The following is a 17,009-nucleotide window of genomic DNA, read 5'->3' as shown; positions in this document are numbered from 1 at the left end:
GCTCTTCTCTTGTGATGAATTACTTCTGCTTTCCAGTGTTCAGTTCATTTTTATTATCTTACTAGAGGCCCGGTGCATGAAAACTCATGCACTAAAGGGGGGTCCCTTAGCCGGCCTGACACCTCTCACAGTCCAGGAGCTTTAGGGGCAGGAGGCGACAATCCATCACACCTCTGCTGCTGCCACTCACGGCAGCACAAGCCACAGCCAGCCCTGTTTACTTGAGCCTCAGGCAGCCTTGGGCAGGTGGGCAGCCACCATTCAGGGCTTGCCTACGCCTTGGGCTGGCCCTGGATAGCTGGGGGACTGAGGAGACTGGGGGACTCCGGAGGTAGGTGTATGGGGCGGGCCCGGCCTTGCCACATGCCTGCTGCCCCAGCAGGGCTGAGGGGACTGGGTGCTGCCATCTTTGAGGTTATGGCAGTCAGTTAGCATATTCCCTCTTTATTGGCTGTGAGACGCCGTCATCTTTGCGACGGCATGAGGGTCAATTGGTATATTCCCTCTTTATTAGATAGGACTAGAAGCAGGATGCACAAAATTCATGCAAGGGGCTTGGCCCTCGCAATCTCTCCTGGCTCTCACAGCCCCTCACAGCCCAGGCCAACCCTTGTAGCCAGCCCCAGCTGCCTTCGCTGGCCCTTGCATTCCCGGCTTCATTTGGAAGGTTGTCTGGAAGGTTGTTCAGCTGTTTGGTCTAATTAGTACATTAGCTCTTTATTATATTGGTTTTAACTCTTAAAACAACCTTGCAAAGTAGGTGATTTATCCTCATTTTAAAGATAAGGAAAGTCACTTGCTTATTAACACTTTTCTGGACCATAGTAAGAATCTTTGAAAAGGTCTTGCATCAAATATCTTCTGCCTTGAGGACATTTAGTAATCTTTCTAAAACACAAATATAAAGATCCTTCTCTACTGTTCTATGCTTTGCTCCAGTAGTTCCTCCATGTGTTCTTTTTTTTTTTAATTTATTGGGGTGACATTAATAAAATTATATAGGTTTTAAGTGTACAATTTTATAATACATCATCTGTGTATTGTGTATTTACTCCATTGTGTTCTGAATAAAGGCCCAACACTTTCATGAGATTTGAGGCTTTTTGACACAACTCCTCCCCATACATTGAACATAAAAACTCTAGATACGTGTATACTGTGATCACAATCATTATTATAACACCCAGCAGTTATTGAGTATTCTGAGCCAGTCATTCTTAAGCAATTTATTTACATGAATTAACTGCTTTAATTTTCTCAATGTGAGGTATAGCTGTGTTATCATCTCTACTTCTTTGAAGAAAGTCTTTTTTTAATTTATTGATTTAAGAGAGATAGAAACAGACATTGATTTATTGCTCCACTTATTTATGCATTCATTGGTCGATTCTTTTATGTGCCCTGACACATTATTTATCAACATTTATGATAATAGCTAACATTTATTTTTTTAAATAATTGTGTATCTACTTTGTGTTCTGTGGTGATGGTGAGGATTCTAAGGTAAATAAGCTGAGTACCTATCCTCAGGAAAAGTAATTATGCTGCAATATTAGTAGGTAATAAAGGTATAGGTTTATGAGAACTGGGAATGGGGTGCTGACCAGGACAGGATTATTTCTATTCATACTGTTTCTAATACCTCAAATGACCTTTCCTTTCTTATTTAATGCACTCTTATTCTTGAAGGTCTGGCTCTAAACTAGGAAGCCAGAACAGTAGTCTTTTTCTTAATTTCATAAGAGATCCTATTCAGGATGTAATCACTGCTGTATCCCAAGGCCTGTGTAAGTGTCTAGCAGATGGTAAATGATCAGAATTGGATGGATGATTGAGTGGGTGGAGGGGTGGACTATCAAGTATAAAAAAGTGTCATCCTGCCATCAAGGAACATATAGTCTAGCTGTAAGTATTCAGAAAGACACTTTTGCTTTGATTTCATGAGCTATCCTTTCAGTTAAGTCATTTTTGCTTACCATGAAAGATCCTTTTTAAGTAACAAAAGTAACACTGTCAGGTGTGTACTCATTTCTCATTTTTGGAATGGAACTATGTTTGCCTGCTCTGGAAATTTTTTCTTAAAACATTTAGGAGTGGGGAAAATGGCAAAGATAATATTAGTTCATCAGAGCCTGAATGCCAAGCCTGGTTTTGCAATTTACCTGCTCTGTGGCCTTGGTTAAGTAACTAAGCCTTTTCATGCTTCACTTTCCTCACTTCCTAGTCTCCTTGTGTAAAGTGGGGATAAGCACTAACTGGGCATCTTAGTTGGTTAGTGCATTGTTCCAATATGCCAAAGTTGAGGATTTGATTCCTGGTCAGGGCATATAAAAGGATTGACCAATGAATGCATAAATAAGTGGAGCAATAAATCAATGTCTGTTTCTATCTATCTCTCTTAAATCAATAAATTTAAAATAAAAAAAGACTTCCTTCAAAGAAGTAAAGTGGGGATGATAATACAGCTATTCCTCACATTATTGAGAAAATTAAAGGAGTTAATTCATGTAAACAAATTGCTTAAGAATGACTGGCTCAGAATACTCAATAACTGATGGGTGTTATAATAATGATTGTGATTACAGTATACATATATCTAGATTTTTATTTCTAAGAGAAGCTAATAACAGACATTTAAGTGCTAGCTATAAGCTTTACATATTAAATTTAAACATTTACATATAAGCTGGAACAATTTTGATAATTCTGGAATCTGGAGGTTTCAGGGCTCAGTGTACTATTCTCTTTTGTGTAGTTTTGAAATTTTTTATGATACAATTTATTTTGAATATGTTTATATTGACTTTAGAGAGAGAGAAGGGATAAGGGTAGAGAGAGAGAAAAAACAAGACAAAACTATGAGAGACATCTATCAGCTGCCTCCTGCATGCCCCCTACTGGAGACTGAGCCCACAATCTGGGCATGTGCCATGATCAGAACCAAATTGGGGACCTCCTGGCTCCTGGATTGATGCTCAATTACTGAGCAACTCCCTTCGCTCATGATACAATTTAAAATCAGAAATTTGGGGCAGTGATGCTGAATACTTCCTTTTGGAGTTTTATAATGACTTTAGCACCTGAAAGATGATGCTAAACTGTCCTGAAGTAAGGAAACCTATTAAGCTCTATTTAATCCTGCATTTTTCAAATTTGGAAGAGACTCTTTGGAAGTGCTGGTCTAGGGTTTCTTTTTGAGGGGAGAGGTTGCTTTTTGCTTTTCAGACAATTCTCATAGGATTGTTAATTCTCTCTGTTGCATTTATGACATCTTCCCTACCCTCCTTCAGTTAGGTCAGCTACAATCACTTATTTTAAGCAGTTATATCAGCGGTCACCAACCTTTCGGACCTCATGGACCACTGGTTGACGACTGCTGAGTTAGATCATCCTGATTGAGATTGACCATGCCAGCTGTTAATGAAGGGAGCGCTCCTAGAATGATGAGTCTAGAAAAAGGATTTATCAGCTATCTAGGGCCATTGCATCCTGTGGGCCTTTTCTAGTCTCAAAGGCCCTTTTCCCCTTTCCTTTTCTGTCATATCATCCAAATATTGCATTTCTTATACTGCTTCATGTAGAAGACAGACAAAGCTTGCCTGGAATGAAAACATCCCTGGGGAGATTAGACTGTGACTAACTCTTATTTCCAGCATGTAAAGGCAGCAGATTAGATTAAGAAATAAATAACATAATACTGTGCTCCATTTGGCATCGGAATTTGGTTGCCTAAAAAAAAATAAAATGAATTTGTTTCTGAGAATTTTGAGAAATACGTCTTTAGTACTAGAACTGCATAGTCAGTGTTACCAGGATTTGAAACTAGGGATAGAGGGTATCTTAATGGTTATATCTGATCCAGAAAAATCCCTCTCACCAGTTTTTCCAAGGCCTTTGTGGGGTTTTTGTTTGTTTTTTATATTTTTATTGATTTCAGAGAGGAAGGGAGAGGGAAAGATTGAAATATCAACAATGAGAGAGAATCATTGATCGGTTGCCTCTTGCATGCCCCCTACTGGGGATCAAACCTGCAACCCGGGGCATGTGCACTTGACTGGACTCAAACCTGGGACCTTTCAGTCCGCTGGCTGACACTCTATCCACTGAGCCAAATCGACTACGGCAAGGCTTTTGTTTATTTTGGTGTTAGAGCTTCAGAAGGAGATGTGAATGTCACCCAGATCACTTCATCTGAAGGGGATTCCCATTGACTGAGAGCTACCAGGAAGAGATTCTGTCCCTGAGTCCCAGAGACCCTTGCATTTCAAACCACCCCTCCGTGATAAGACCCCAGCTGTCCCTGTGGTGCTCAATATGGTGGCAAATAGTCAAAGCATTTATGTCTTAGCCTGTGACTTCCTAATGTTTGCTGTCTGCTCTGTATCCAGTGGGACTTAAGATGTCTTACAATTTTTATATAGTTGCTTTAGATTCTCTAAGTCATAAAATCGAGTGCTTTTTTTTTTTTTGAAGGCCTTTGTGTTATTTAAATTTCAAATTGACCAATGTGAAAGTGTTTTGTGTTGCTACAAATCTTACAGAATTCTCAGATAAAACTAATACTTTAGCGTGTGTGTGTGTGTGTGTGTGTGTGTGTGTGTGTGTGTGTGTAATGTGATAAGGTGAGAGTGAGAACTGGTATCAACCTTCTAAGTATTTGTGAATTGATTGGGTGTAGATTATAATAACTGGTGACTGTTTCTAAAGATAAAAAGTTTTTTATTCTAGTCTGAATACTTTTACCTATTTTTTCCTCCTGTAATTTGAATTATCATAGAAAGTATATAATTGATAGATTTTGTGGCTCAAATTGCAGCTAACACTGATTCATAATTCAAGGTTAACTGTTTACATCTTCTGAAATTTTTACATGTGAAGTTGACAGCATATCATTTTTGTAAATAAAAACAGTTTTCAATTGCTTGCTTTTTTTTTTTTTTTACTATTCAATTTGAGATACATTTGAAAATATGAATAAAATTATTTTTGTTTCATATCAAGAAATGGATGAAAAGAGGCTGCTGGATCCAGGGTTGAAAGTTCATAAAGGCCTCTGGGATTATACTCTGAAGAGCCAGCAGATGGAATGCCTGAGTGACTGAAGAAAATGGGTGCTAATGCATCTAACTATCCTCATTCATGTTCCCCGAGGGTAGGGGGAAATTCTCAAGCCCAACAGACTTTTATAGGTAACTATTTTCATTTTTCTAATTCATTTTATTTTGTGAATATAAATAGAATTGTTTTTGGTGTTTTTTGTTTTTTGTTTTTCGATGAAAATATAATTGAGCTGTGAAAAAGTTATAATTTTTCAGCATCCAGGATTCCCCCCAACAAATGTGTATCTGCTCTTTTGTTCTATTCCTTTTTTAATATGAAAACAAGTTATTTGAACTTTTTATCTTTATAAAAACAAAATCTGGGTGTGTTTTTTTCATGGTTTAGGAATGTCTAAAAATTTTTAGCATGAAATATCTGTTAAAGTGAATGTTGAAAATGATTGTTTAAGAAAAAAGAAACACGTTTTCATTTGTTTAATTTCCTTCTTAGGGACATCATCCTATTCTCAGCAAGGCTATGGTTGTGAATCAAAATTATATAGCCTTGACCATGGCCATGAGAAACCACAAGACAAAAAAAAGAGAACCTCTGGCCTTGCCACCCTCAAAAAGAAGTTTATTAAGCGTCGAAAATCGAATAGGTCTGCTGATCATGCCAAGCAGATGCGAGAACTCCTCTCCGGTTGGGATGTTAGAGATGTCAATGCATTAGTGGAAGAATATGAGGGAACTTCAGCCTTAAAGGAACTTTCTTTACAAGCCAGTTTGGCTAGACCAGAAGCCCGGACATTGCAGAAGGATATGGCTGATCTTTATGAGTATAAGTATTGTACTGATGTAGACTTAATATTTCAAGAAACTTGTTTTCCTGTTCATCGTGCCATTTTGGCAGCAAGGTGTCCATTTTTTAAAACACTGCTTTCTTCCTCACCTGAGTATGGGGCAGAGATCATAATGGACATCAGTACAGCTGGTATAGATATGCCTATGTTTTCTGCTTTGTTACACTACCTTTATACTGGAGAGTTTGGAATGGAGGACTCAAGGTTTCAAAATGTCGATATCCTCGTTCAGCTTAGTGAAGAATTTGGAACACCAAATTCCCTTGATGTAGATATGCGTGGACTTTTTGATTACATGTGTTATTACGATGTCGTCCTTAGTTTTTCTTCAGACTCTGAACTGGTTGAAGCTTTTGGTGGAAATCAGAACTGTTTAGATGAAGAGCACAAAGCTCACAAAGCTGTTATTTCGGCACGGTCCCCATTTTTTCGAAATTTATTACAAAGGAGGATACGGACTGGTGAAGAAATCACAGACCGAACTTTGAGGACTCCCACAAGAATTATATTAGATGAGTCCATTATACCAAAAAAATATGCAAAAGTTATATTACACTGTATGTATACAGATGTGGTGGACCTCTCCGTTTTGCACTGTAGCCCCTCTGTGGGGAGTCTCAGTGAAGTTCAGGCTCTCGTCGCAGGGAAACCAAACATGACCAGGGCAGAAGAAGCCATGGAACTTTACCACATAGCACTGTTCTTGGAATTTAACATGCTTGCACAAGGTATGAAATTCTAATTTTCAATTTTTCTTTTTAAAATTACTCATTTGTCTTCCAGATTGAAAACACAACCAGTACACTCCATGAAAACACAAGCAGTACATTCCATGATTTCAGTGTTTGGGATGTGGAAGGGTCAGTTTATTTTGAAAGTGTAGTTATGACATCTGAGACAGAATTTACGGTTAGTGTTAATGTGGCACTTCATTTAGCATTAAAAACTAGTGACTAAGAGCAATAAATGAGACTGAAGACTCTTTCTTTCTTAATGTTAGACTATAGGTAAGGGAATATGTAATTACCCAGTTACCACCACTTACACCCTGTCTGCACTCAAGCTTTGAACTAGCCTATTTCCCAGATTTCAAGGTTATACTTGATCTTGGACTTCCTGGATAACTTAGATTCACTCAATGCTTTATTAATGTTGATATGTTTAGAATAAGAACGAAAGTTTGTAGTAACAATGAAGATAGTCGCATTTGGAAGCAAATTTATTTGAATCTGATTTAAATTTTAAGGTATTCTGTATTTTTTCGAGCTCTGCTTGCACATTAAGCAATAACCTGCGGCGTGTAAGGGGTGTCAGGCATGGTTAGTGTTAGACTCATGTACCCTTTTCATTTATTCAAACTAAAATTTTTAAGATAGGGCAGCACTTGTTATTGTTATAGCCAAATTAACATGGAAGTTATATTAGAATCTTAACATTTCAAAGCTGTAAAGGGATCCTCCACAGTAGAGCAAAGGGTAACTGCTGTCTTAACAGAGTTCATTCTTAGTTTTCTATGGCCATATATTAAAAGAAAAGTTACAAGACATGAAATTACTCTAGAAGTTTAGCTAATGAATATTTGCTAAAAGAGCATTAGAAGAGAATGTTAACGGTTTGAGTAAAAGACAAATTTAGAAAGGAAAGCTAAGCCCATTTTCCTACTTGAAAATAATGTGTATTATATGGCTAAATCAACAAATTAATAAGATTTTGAAAAATAAAATGAAAGCCTCTGTTAAATAACGATGTCAGGAATAAAATGAAAGGAATTATATAGAAGGAAACATTGATAAATACCAGTGAAAAAGTTGAGATTTCTGTTACATAAAAAATTTCTTAAACTTTTATTTCACCATTATCTTTTTAGTACCAGTACTAATTTTGTTTACACAGTCAAAATGTCATTAAAATATTTTTCTAGCCGAAACCAGTTTGGCTTGATGAATAGAGCCGTCAGCCTGTGGACTGGGGGGTCCCAGGTTCAATTCCGGTCAGGGGCACGTGCCTTGGTTTCGGGCACATTCCCAGTGGGGGGTGTGCAGGAGGCAGCTGATCGATGTTTCTAACTCTCTATCCCTCTCCCTTCCTCTCTGTAAAAAATCAATAAAATATATTTTTAAGAAAAAATATATTTTCTCTGTTAATCATTATACTAATACTTGAGGCCCAGTGCATGAAATTCATGCATGGAGGGGGGGGGGATTCCCTCAACTCAGCCTGCACCCTCTTCAATTGAGGACCCCTTGTGGAATGTCCGACTGCCATTTTAAGCCTGATCCCAGGGATCAGGCATAAACCGGTAGTCAAACATCCCTCTCACAATCTGAGACCACTGGCTCCTAACTGCTCACCTGCCAGCCTGGTCACCCCTAACTGCTCTTTCTGCAGGCCTGATGTCGCCCCCAGCTGCCCTCCTCTGCTGGCCAATTTGGTTCTGATTGGTCGGTTCCTATACCAGCGTCAAAAGCTCCACCTCCTAGGCAGCCATTGGCTCCCCACAGCATCCAGATTTGGTTCTCATTGTTCGGTTCCTATGTCAGTCAGCGTCAAAAGCTCCACCTCCTAGACAGCCATTGGCTCCCGATAGCACCCACCTTTGATTCTCATTGGTCAGTTCCTATGCTAGTCAGCATCAAAAGCTCTGCCTCCTAGACAGCCATTGGACCCACCTTTGGTTGGTTGGTTCCTATGCCAGTCAGCATCTCCAGGCCTATCTCTGGGCCTGATCAAAGAGGCATGGTTTAACAGCAGCCTCTAAGGAGGCTGGGAGAGAAAAAAAAAAAAGCCTGGCTGCTGGTGAAGATCAGAAAGAGGGAGAGAAAGAGAGAGGTAAGTACATTGACCAACAGCTTCCACTGAGGCTGCAGATCAGACCCTAACTCACTTTCTGGGTCTCAGCCACCTGAGCAGTCAGTGGTGGGTCACCAGGCTGCAGCTGGTCTGTGTTTGGTTACAGGCTTGGCCCCTTCCCAAGCCCCAGGCTTTAGGCTTGGGAAGTGCCTCCCATCCCTACACACACACACACCCCCAGCCGCCCCTCCAATGGCAAGCTGGGAGTGACCTGAGTGCTGAGGAGGTTTCCAGGACCCAGGTATATATGCAAATTAACCACCATATTGTTGTGTTAATTTGCATACTCACTCTGATTGGCTGGGGCATAGCAGAGGTACAGTCAATTTACATGTTTCTCTGTTATTAGGTAAGATTAGTAGACTGTTTAGATATAGTAGACTGTTTAGATGTCAGACTATAGGAAAATACGTTATCAAAAATAACCTAGCCTTGGCTGGCATGGTTCAGTGATTAGAGTGTCAGTCTGCACACTGGAGGGTCACAGATTCAATTTCCAGTCAAGGGCATGTTCCTGGGTTGCAGGTTTGATCATCGCAAAGTTGGGGGGTGAGTATGGGAGGCTGCCAATCAATGTCTCTCATATCAAAGTTTCTCTCCTTTCTCTCTCTACCTCTCGCACCCTTCATTGCTCCCTCTCCTTCCCTTCCTCCCTCCCTCCTTTGGACTCTTTATAAAACCAGTAGAAAAATATCTTCACTTCTTGGGCAAGGATTAAAATAAGTATGTATATATAAAAGCCTAAGCGACTGTTATAACCAGTCATCTGGTCGCTACGATGGGCACTGATCACCAGGGGCAGACGCTCAACACAGGAGCTGCCCCCTAGTGGTCAGTGTGCTCCTGCAGCCAGCCAACCTCCTATGGTCCCTCCCCCTGGCTGGCCTCGATCGGCCCTGATTGCCAGCCAGGCTGAGGGACTCCACCCATGCACAAATTCATGCACTGAGCCTCTATAAATAAATAATCTAGCAGCTTGACCTTTTATTCTATAAAAACAAATTTGTCAGAAAATTTTGGTGATGCAACATTACCAAAAAAGGTATAATAATTCCTCCCTTCTTCAATTGCTTTTATATTTGACATGTTTAAAAATAAGAACTTTTTGTATATACTTTACTGTTTAAAAAAAAAAAGGAAATAGGAAAACATTCCTTAATACAGATATTTGTTATTTTAATTTTTAAATGAAAGGTAAAATTATGAGCCAACTCTTACATCTTAGGTAATACTTGATCTAGAATTCTTTTATACTGAGATAATTTTTGTTTTTAATCCTCACCTGAGGATATTTTTTCCATTGATTTTTTAGAGAAAATGGAAGGGAGGGGGTTGAGAGAGAAACATCGATGTGAGAGAGACATATCATTTGGTTGTCTCCTACACATACCCCACCAGGGCCAGGGATCAAACCTGAAACCCTTTGGTCCAAGGGATGACACTCCAACCATTTAGCCATACCGGCCAGGACATGAGATTAATTTCTTAAATATTTAGCTAGAAACTATTATTTTTCTATATTTATGATATAAAACATTACTTTTATTTCTTTAATCTTGGTTACTTAAAATTCCTTAAATTTGGCTTTATATGGCTCCCTGTTTGTTTTCATTATTCAAAATACAGAGTTTTGGTTACTTAGCCTTTTGTTTTTTGCGCTCCATACCCATGGTACTATTCATGTTAAGGCTTATAACAGACCATACTTCCTCATTCCCATGGGAAGGAGAATATTTGGTCACTTGAAAAGGGATTTAAACCATAAAACTTAAAAGCTCAGGTGCTTGAACTAGACAAACTGGATTTCAGTACTTCAGTATCATGTTTTAACTTGTATATTACTCTGAGGCATCTATTGTGTATAATTAATTAGCTTCTCTCTCATGCATCCAGCATGATACTACTTATGTATCCTTTTGGAGAGAATTAGGAAAATAGTTACCAAAATCATTTTTTTGTTATTCAGACAGTCTTCTAGTTAAGAAAGGCTATAAGACTAGCCTGTGGGCAACTTGAAGGTATCACCATATTCTCATCTTTGCATTCCCAATACTTGGCACTTAGTAAATGGTTAGAATGAATTACGTAATGAAAGTTAAAGCCCAGTTTTAAAAGGAAGACAAATTCTGTCAAGGGAGGCTGGGACCTCTAGATATGCCCTTCAAGGTAGAGAGATGACTTAATAGTTTCAAGAGCATCATTAAAAAAGGCATTATAGGCAAACAGCGAAGTGGTTTGGCAACTGGATTAAAAGTAGGATTCCTGGCCTACACCAAAATGCAAGTAGACAAGTAGACAGTCACTATTAGGGAGGTTAATTAACAGATAATGGGGCTGGCATTTTTAGACTAGGTTCAACTTCATTTGATTTCCTACATAACAGATGGTATATACGTTTATTTCTTTTTCCTCCTAAGCCTTACTATTATAGTGCATGAATAAAAGAAGTATAAACCCTTAAGGACGAAGATACCTGAGAAGAAAACAATAGTGGGAAAAGGGGTATTGAAATTTTGGAAAGCAGATAAAGAACTGATTACTGGCTTAATAAACAAGAGAGGGCTATAGCTCTATAGCCTTAAGTCACCTTTATGTATGGTGTTAGAAAGGGATGGAGTTTTGTTTTACTCTATGTAATGATGTGGTTTCTGAGCACCCTTCAAACAATCTATTCCCCCCTAATTTATACAACCTTTTATTAAGTTATACACACACACACACACACACACACACACACACACACAAAACACTAGGTGTCCCTTGCAGGAAGATTCCTGCAATAGGGCTTCCTGCTATGGTCTCTGCTGCCCCGCCTGCTTCCCTTCCTTCTTGCCACCCTGCCGGCTTCTCTCCCTTCTCCCCGCCCCACCTGCTTCCCTTACTTCGCGCCACTCCAATTGCTTGCTTCTCTGCAGCTTCACTCCCTTCTGCAACACTTGACTTCTTTCTACGCTGTCTTCAGTCTTTGCTCTGGCCTGGATATGCAAATTAACTGCCATCTTGGTTGGTTTGGTTTGCATACTCACCCTGATTGGCTGGTAGGTGTGGCTTGTAGGTATAGCAAAGATATGGTCAATTTGCATGTTTCTCTTTTATTAGAAAGGATATATTTTTAGAGGCCCGGTGCACAGAATTCGTGTACTCAGGGGAGGGGGCTTCCTCAGCCCGGCCTGTGCCCTCTCTGCAGCCCGTAAGCCCACAGGGGATATCAGTCGGACATCCTTAGTGCTGCTGTGGAGGTGGGAGCATCAGTGGTCAGTGCACGTCATAAAGCCCTCTGGTGGTCAGTGCACATCATAATGACCAATCCTTCTGCCATTCGCTCAGATTGCATATTAGCCTTTTAGTATATAGGATGTTTATACTAGAGCAGTGTTTTTCAACCTTTTTTGGGCAAAGGCACACTTGTTTCATGAAAAAAATCACGAGGCACACCACCATTAGAAAATGTTAAAAAATTTAACTCTGTGCCTATATTGACTATATATAAAATAATTCTCTTGAATAGGAATCAAATAAACACAAAGAAAGTATTTTATAATTACTTTATTATGAAATATTAAGTAAACAAAATAGTGAAAAATTATAAAATTCTTGTCTTGTCTGCACCTACGGCACACCAGGCAACATCTCGCGGCACACTAGTGTGCCGCAGAACAGCGGTTGAAAAACGCTGTACTAGAGGCCCAGTGCATGGATTCGTGCACCGGTAGGGACCCTTGGCCTGGTCTGTGTTCTCTCGCAATCTGGGACCCCTCAGGGGATATTGAACTGCTAGTTTCTTCCTGATCCCCGCAGGCAAGGCCGAGGGACCCCACTGATACACGAATCTGTGCACCAGGCCTCTAATATGCATGTAAGATATTTGATTAATCTCTTACCCCCTCTTTTCTTCCCTCTGAGATTCATCAGTCTGTTCATGTTTTCATGCCTTTTCATTAAGCACCTGCCCCCTAGTAGCCATTGAGCGTCATAGCGAATGGTTGAACTGTCCGTTTATGCTTTTATGTACATAGATATCAGTACTTTCATTTTGTTTTAGTGGTTCATTTGTTTGTTCTTAACCAATATCACTTGCCCAGGTGTGCAAATTCTGACCTGCCCCTTCAATTCTCCATCTCCAAACCCCCAACTAAACATAAGAGACCTGAGATTTGTTTTCTAAAGAAATTGAACTAGAAAGATTCCAAATCTGGAAATAGCTACAAAAAGGGGGGGCAGCTGGGGGAGGTGGTAAGGTACAAGGCTGAAATCTGGAATTATGAGAATGCCTACAAACTAAATGGTGAAATCATTTGCCTTCCTCTGTATAGTTCAAGCCAGGCGGATATAAGACATTATATTAGAGCTCTAGAAATGTCATAGCCAACAGGTAGTGGTGTTTTGGAGCTCCGCTATAGTTATGTTCAGGAATTATACAATGAAAAAGCCAGTTAGCCTTCTGTTGTTTTACAAAGACAAATACAGTAATCTTCCCTTATCTGCTGTTTTGGTGCCATTCTGAGTAGTATAATGAAATCTTGTGCATCCTGCTCTATCCTTTCCAGGATATGAGTCATTCCTTTTCCCAGCATCTCCACACTGTATTTGCTAGTCACCCATTAGTCAGTAGCCACCTGGGTTATCAAATTGATTGTCTCAGGACACAGTGCTTATATTCAAGTAACCTTTATAAGAGCCCAGTGCTGTATCACAATGCCTATGTTATTCACCTCACTTCTTCTCATCACATAGACATTGTGTCATTTTACATCAATAAAAGTGTGAGTATTCTATAATAACTATTTTGAGAGAGACGTGTTCACATAACTTTTATTACAGTATATTATAATTGTTCAATATTATTATGTGTTACTGTGCCTAACTTACAAGTTAAATTTTATCCCAGGGATGTATGTGCAGAAAAAATATAGTATACATAGTATTTGGTACTGTGTGTGGTTTGAGACATCTATTGGAGGCAAACCTGGTGGATAAGGGAGTACTACTGTAGTCAGCAAGCCTGCTTGTGCAACAACTTCCAAACAGTCGTTTACTGCTTCATCTTAAATACAGAAACCCATCTAAGCCTCACTGGATATTTGAGAAAACCTTCCCTGTTGAGACAGATTAGAACAAAAAGAACAAAGTACTAGAGCTAAGAAACAGCAGTGAAAGGGGCAGGAAAAGTCTTCAACAGAATAAAAATACCTTTATATAAAAGAACATTTTATTGACTCGAGACATAAATAGAATGCTGTAAAATATAGGTGCTCTTGGAAATAACAATATGTTCCACTAAGTGATGAAATAATCCAAGAACAAGGGGGTATGGATCCAAAAAATGGGGTCCAACACAGGAAAAAAGAAAGGGAACTCTTAGTTACTCGCTATGCTGTGCAGTGGTTCCCAACCTTTCTTTGGCCACGCCCCACCTAAGCATCTCTCAAATCCGATTACCCCCTCCAGTGACATAATTTTTATTATTCAAAAAGTGAACTCCTATTACGTGGAGGAAGCCTAAAAAGGCCATTAACTTGGTCTAAACAAGCTTCCAAAAAACATCGCACCCATGAAAGAGAAAAATAAAAGCATAGTTGAAGTACTGAGGAAGAAACTGTTTAAAAAATTAGAATGTGAAGTGATATGAAAAAATAGCAAATAAAGTTTCAAAATATATAACAGGAAGTAATGCATAAATATGTCACAATATGCCAGAGTCCTAAAGAACCAGGGAATTTATCCTACCTATCAGGAATGTTAACTTATGAGATCATGTTTATAATTTTAGTTTACAAAGGGCTTTTACTTTCTCTCATTTGGTCTTCCTGACAACCTATGAGTATGGTAGGGCTCAGAGATTAATAACTAGCCTTTTCCCTATTTGTAAGTAGTGAAGTTGACTCATACCAGCTCTTCTGACTCCGAGCCCAGGAATTGAGGCAAAGTGAGAGAGGGGAACAGTATGAGAACCAGTTTCCAGGAATGAGGGTGGGAGGCCACTGTGGCCTACTTGTAGGAACAAAACATCAGGCTAGTGATTGAAGCATCAACTCTGGAATCTCATCCCGAAGCCTGACTTGTGCTAAACCACTTCCAGAAGGGAAATGCAAGTCCAGCCGGAGGTTTAAAAACAGGGCAGCAGCCTGAGTAGGTCACCATGCAGACTTTGCTTCAGAGCAGTTAGCCAGAGAACAGAGCGCTGTTTACTGAGTAGGCCATTCTTTCCTAAATAGGCCAGTGTTCCTGAATCGGTTATATGACTTTTTTAGCTGCCCAGCCTAAGGACCTTCTTCCTAGTTTTAATTTCTCACTGTATATAGGTCTTGATAGAAGGCAGAGCTCAACTCCCAATGTAAAAATCTAAAAGATCACATACTTTTTTTCTCGGCCTTCTCTGAATTAAGCACATAACCTAGGCTTTTTGAATCTGGAGCTGAAAGTAAGGACTGTAGATAATGTTTTCTCGAAGTGGTCAGGCAGCAGCATCTAGTGGAAAAAGAGAAGTCAGTGGCACCACTGATGGCATTCACTGTCTAAGCACAGATACTTGCTGGGCTGTTTCTGTGGATGTAATCCTCCTCAGCCTTCCTTTTCTCTCGTTTGTTTTCTGAGCCTGGTCTCCAGCTATCCCAGCAACTCTGGGCTAACAGTATCCTTTCAAATAAATTCCTTTTCTGTTTAAGCCAACTAGAGTTGTTTTCTGCGGTTGCAACTTAGAAGCCTGGTTGACAACATTACCTATATTAAAAAGACTAATGTATAAAATTCCAAAATAGATGACTAGATTGGTAGAGCCTCAAATGAAGGATCATGTGTTTGATTACTGACTTTTCACAATGACCTTAGCATACATTAAGTAAGTAGCACTGAAAATGTGAGACTATACTATGGATTTATAATTTTTTAAGTAAAAATTCATTCTTTAGAAGAATTACAGGTTTTCTCACAAACTTGAACAAACCCATGAATCTGCTGTAAAAATTTGTTTTCTTGTCATACATACTGTTGACCTCAAAATAAAATAGCCCAGAATTGGCACTACTATGTTCCAGTGCAGGGCATTTTACAGTAGAGTAGTGTACTTTCAACTATAGATTTTATTTTTTCATCTTGATCAAAAGTATTTTTCAATCTTTAGAATAAGAAATTTTATTTCCAAAATGGGCTCTAATGGCTTGCCCATATTTTTAGTCATAATGCATGTGATTACATTCTATTGAATTAAAAATCTAACAGAGAAAAACAAAGCAATGACCTAATTTTTTCCCTAGCAACTTGGTCAGATTCCAAGTGTGTGCCTTGAAACAAATAGCAAAAAAAAACTGTCCTCACTCACTAATCCATTCCATCTTCCCCATTGTCCCCATGTTAAAACACTTCCTTCTGAGTTTGTTGAGTTGGCAATTCATTTTACTTCTTTTTGTAATTGTTTCCTCTTCAACAAGTTATTCTGACTATGTATACTTCTTAGAGAATAATGGAGATAAATTAGAGATGATTAGCAACAGATCAGACTAATATATGTTTCAGTTAGTTCAGACTAATATAAGTAAGTTTCAGTTAGTTCAACATGGAACATAAATAAAGAATCTGAGGTTTAGGAATGGTAGTTCAAATGACTTTCAAGTTATACATCTCAAGTAATGAAATTTAGCACTTAATTTTTTTTTACTTAAAATTATGACTAGAATTGTAAAATATGATATATAATTGCATGTTTTACTTTAGAACTGAAATTATTTTTCATATAGACTCCAAACACTCCACCTCTGACTCTGCACACACTTTCCTTTTGTGTTGTAGTATCTTTATCTTTGATCACTAAATGCCCAAATTCTACCTTAACCTTTAAAACCAAACTCACATACAACTTCCCTGGTGTTGTCTTAGGCATTCCGAATTAAAGTATTTTCTACTTCCTGCAAACTTTTGAAACACTTTATTTCAGGTTTTTACCTTTTCTAACTTGTTTTGGAATTACCTATATACCTGTCTCCTTCCCTCTTAACTAATGTATTAATACTCCCTGAAGACCAGATCAAAATTTTGGTTGTGTTTGAATCACCCTAAGCACCTAATAGAGTGCTTTACTCTGTAATACCTTTGAAACCAAAGTAATTTTTCTTTTTTTTAAAAAGGGGAATGTAATCATGTTTAATGCTAGAAGTTGCAATAAAATGAAAACACTGAACCTAAATCTAAGAGATAAATATGAAGTATTATATATAAAAGTAAGTTTAGATGTGGCCTAAATGGTGTATAAGTCTACCATTAA

The 17,009-nt window shown here is 38.7% G+C and overlaps 1 protein-coding gene across 6 annotated transcripts in view; it reads left to right on the top strand.

Annotated features, from left to right (window-relative positions):
- The window catches only part of BTBD7 (BTB domain containing 7), a 73,815-nt gene that overhangs the window by 15,919 nt on the left and 40,887 nt on the right, over positions 1–17,009 (top strand). For 5 of the 6 annotated variants that reach the window (XR_006739860.1, XM_036411653.2, XM_045571989.1 and 2 more), the window contains exons 2-3: positions 5,002–5,189; positions 5,551–6,630. The exons of the other annotated variant lie outside the window; for it this stretch is intronic. Coding sequence is in view for 4 of the 5 variants with exons in the window: in XM_036411653.2 (XP_036267546.1) it covers positions 5,108–5,189; positions 5,551–6,630 (1,162 nt within the window). In the remaining variant the exon portion in view is untranslated. The remainder of the gene's footprint in view (positions 1–5,001; positions 5,190–5,550; positions 6,631–17,009) is intronic. 6 annotated transcript variants of the gene reach the window in all.

Source organism: Pipistrellus kuhlii, unplaced genomic scaffold, assembly GCF_014108245.1.
Source record: "Pipistrellus kuhlii isolate mPipKuh1 unplaced genomic scaffold, mPipKuh1.p scaffold_m20_p_41, whole genome shotgun sequence".
NCBI classification, from domain to species: domain Eukaryota; kingdom Metazoa; phylum Chordata; class Mammalia; order Chiroptera; family Vespertilionidae; genus Pipistrellus; species Pipistrellus kuhlii.
The sequence above is the reverse complement of the archived record's forward strand: the minus strand, read 5'-3'. Positions and strand labels throughout refer to the sequence as shown.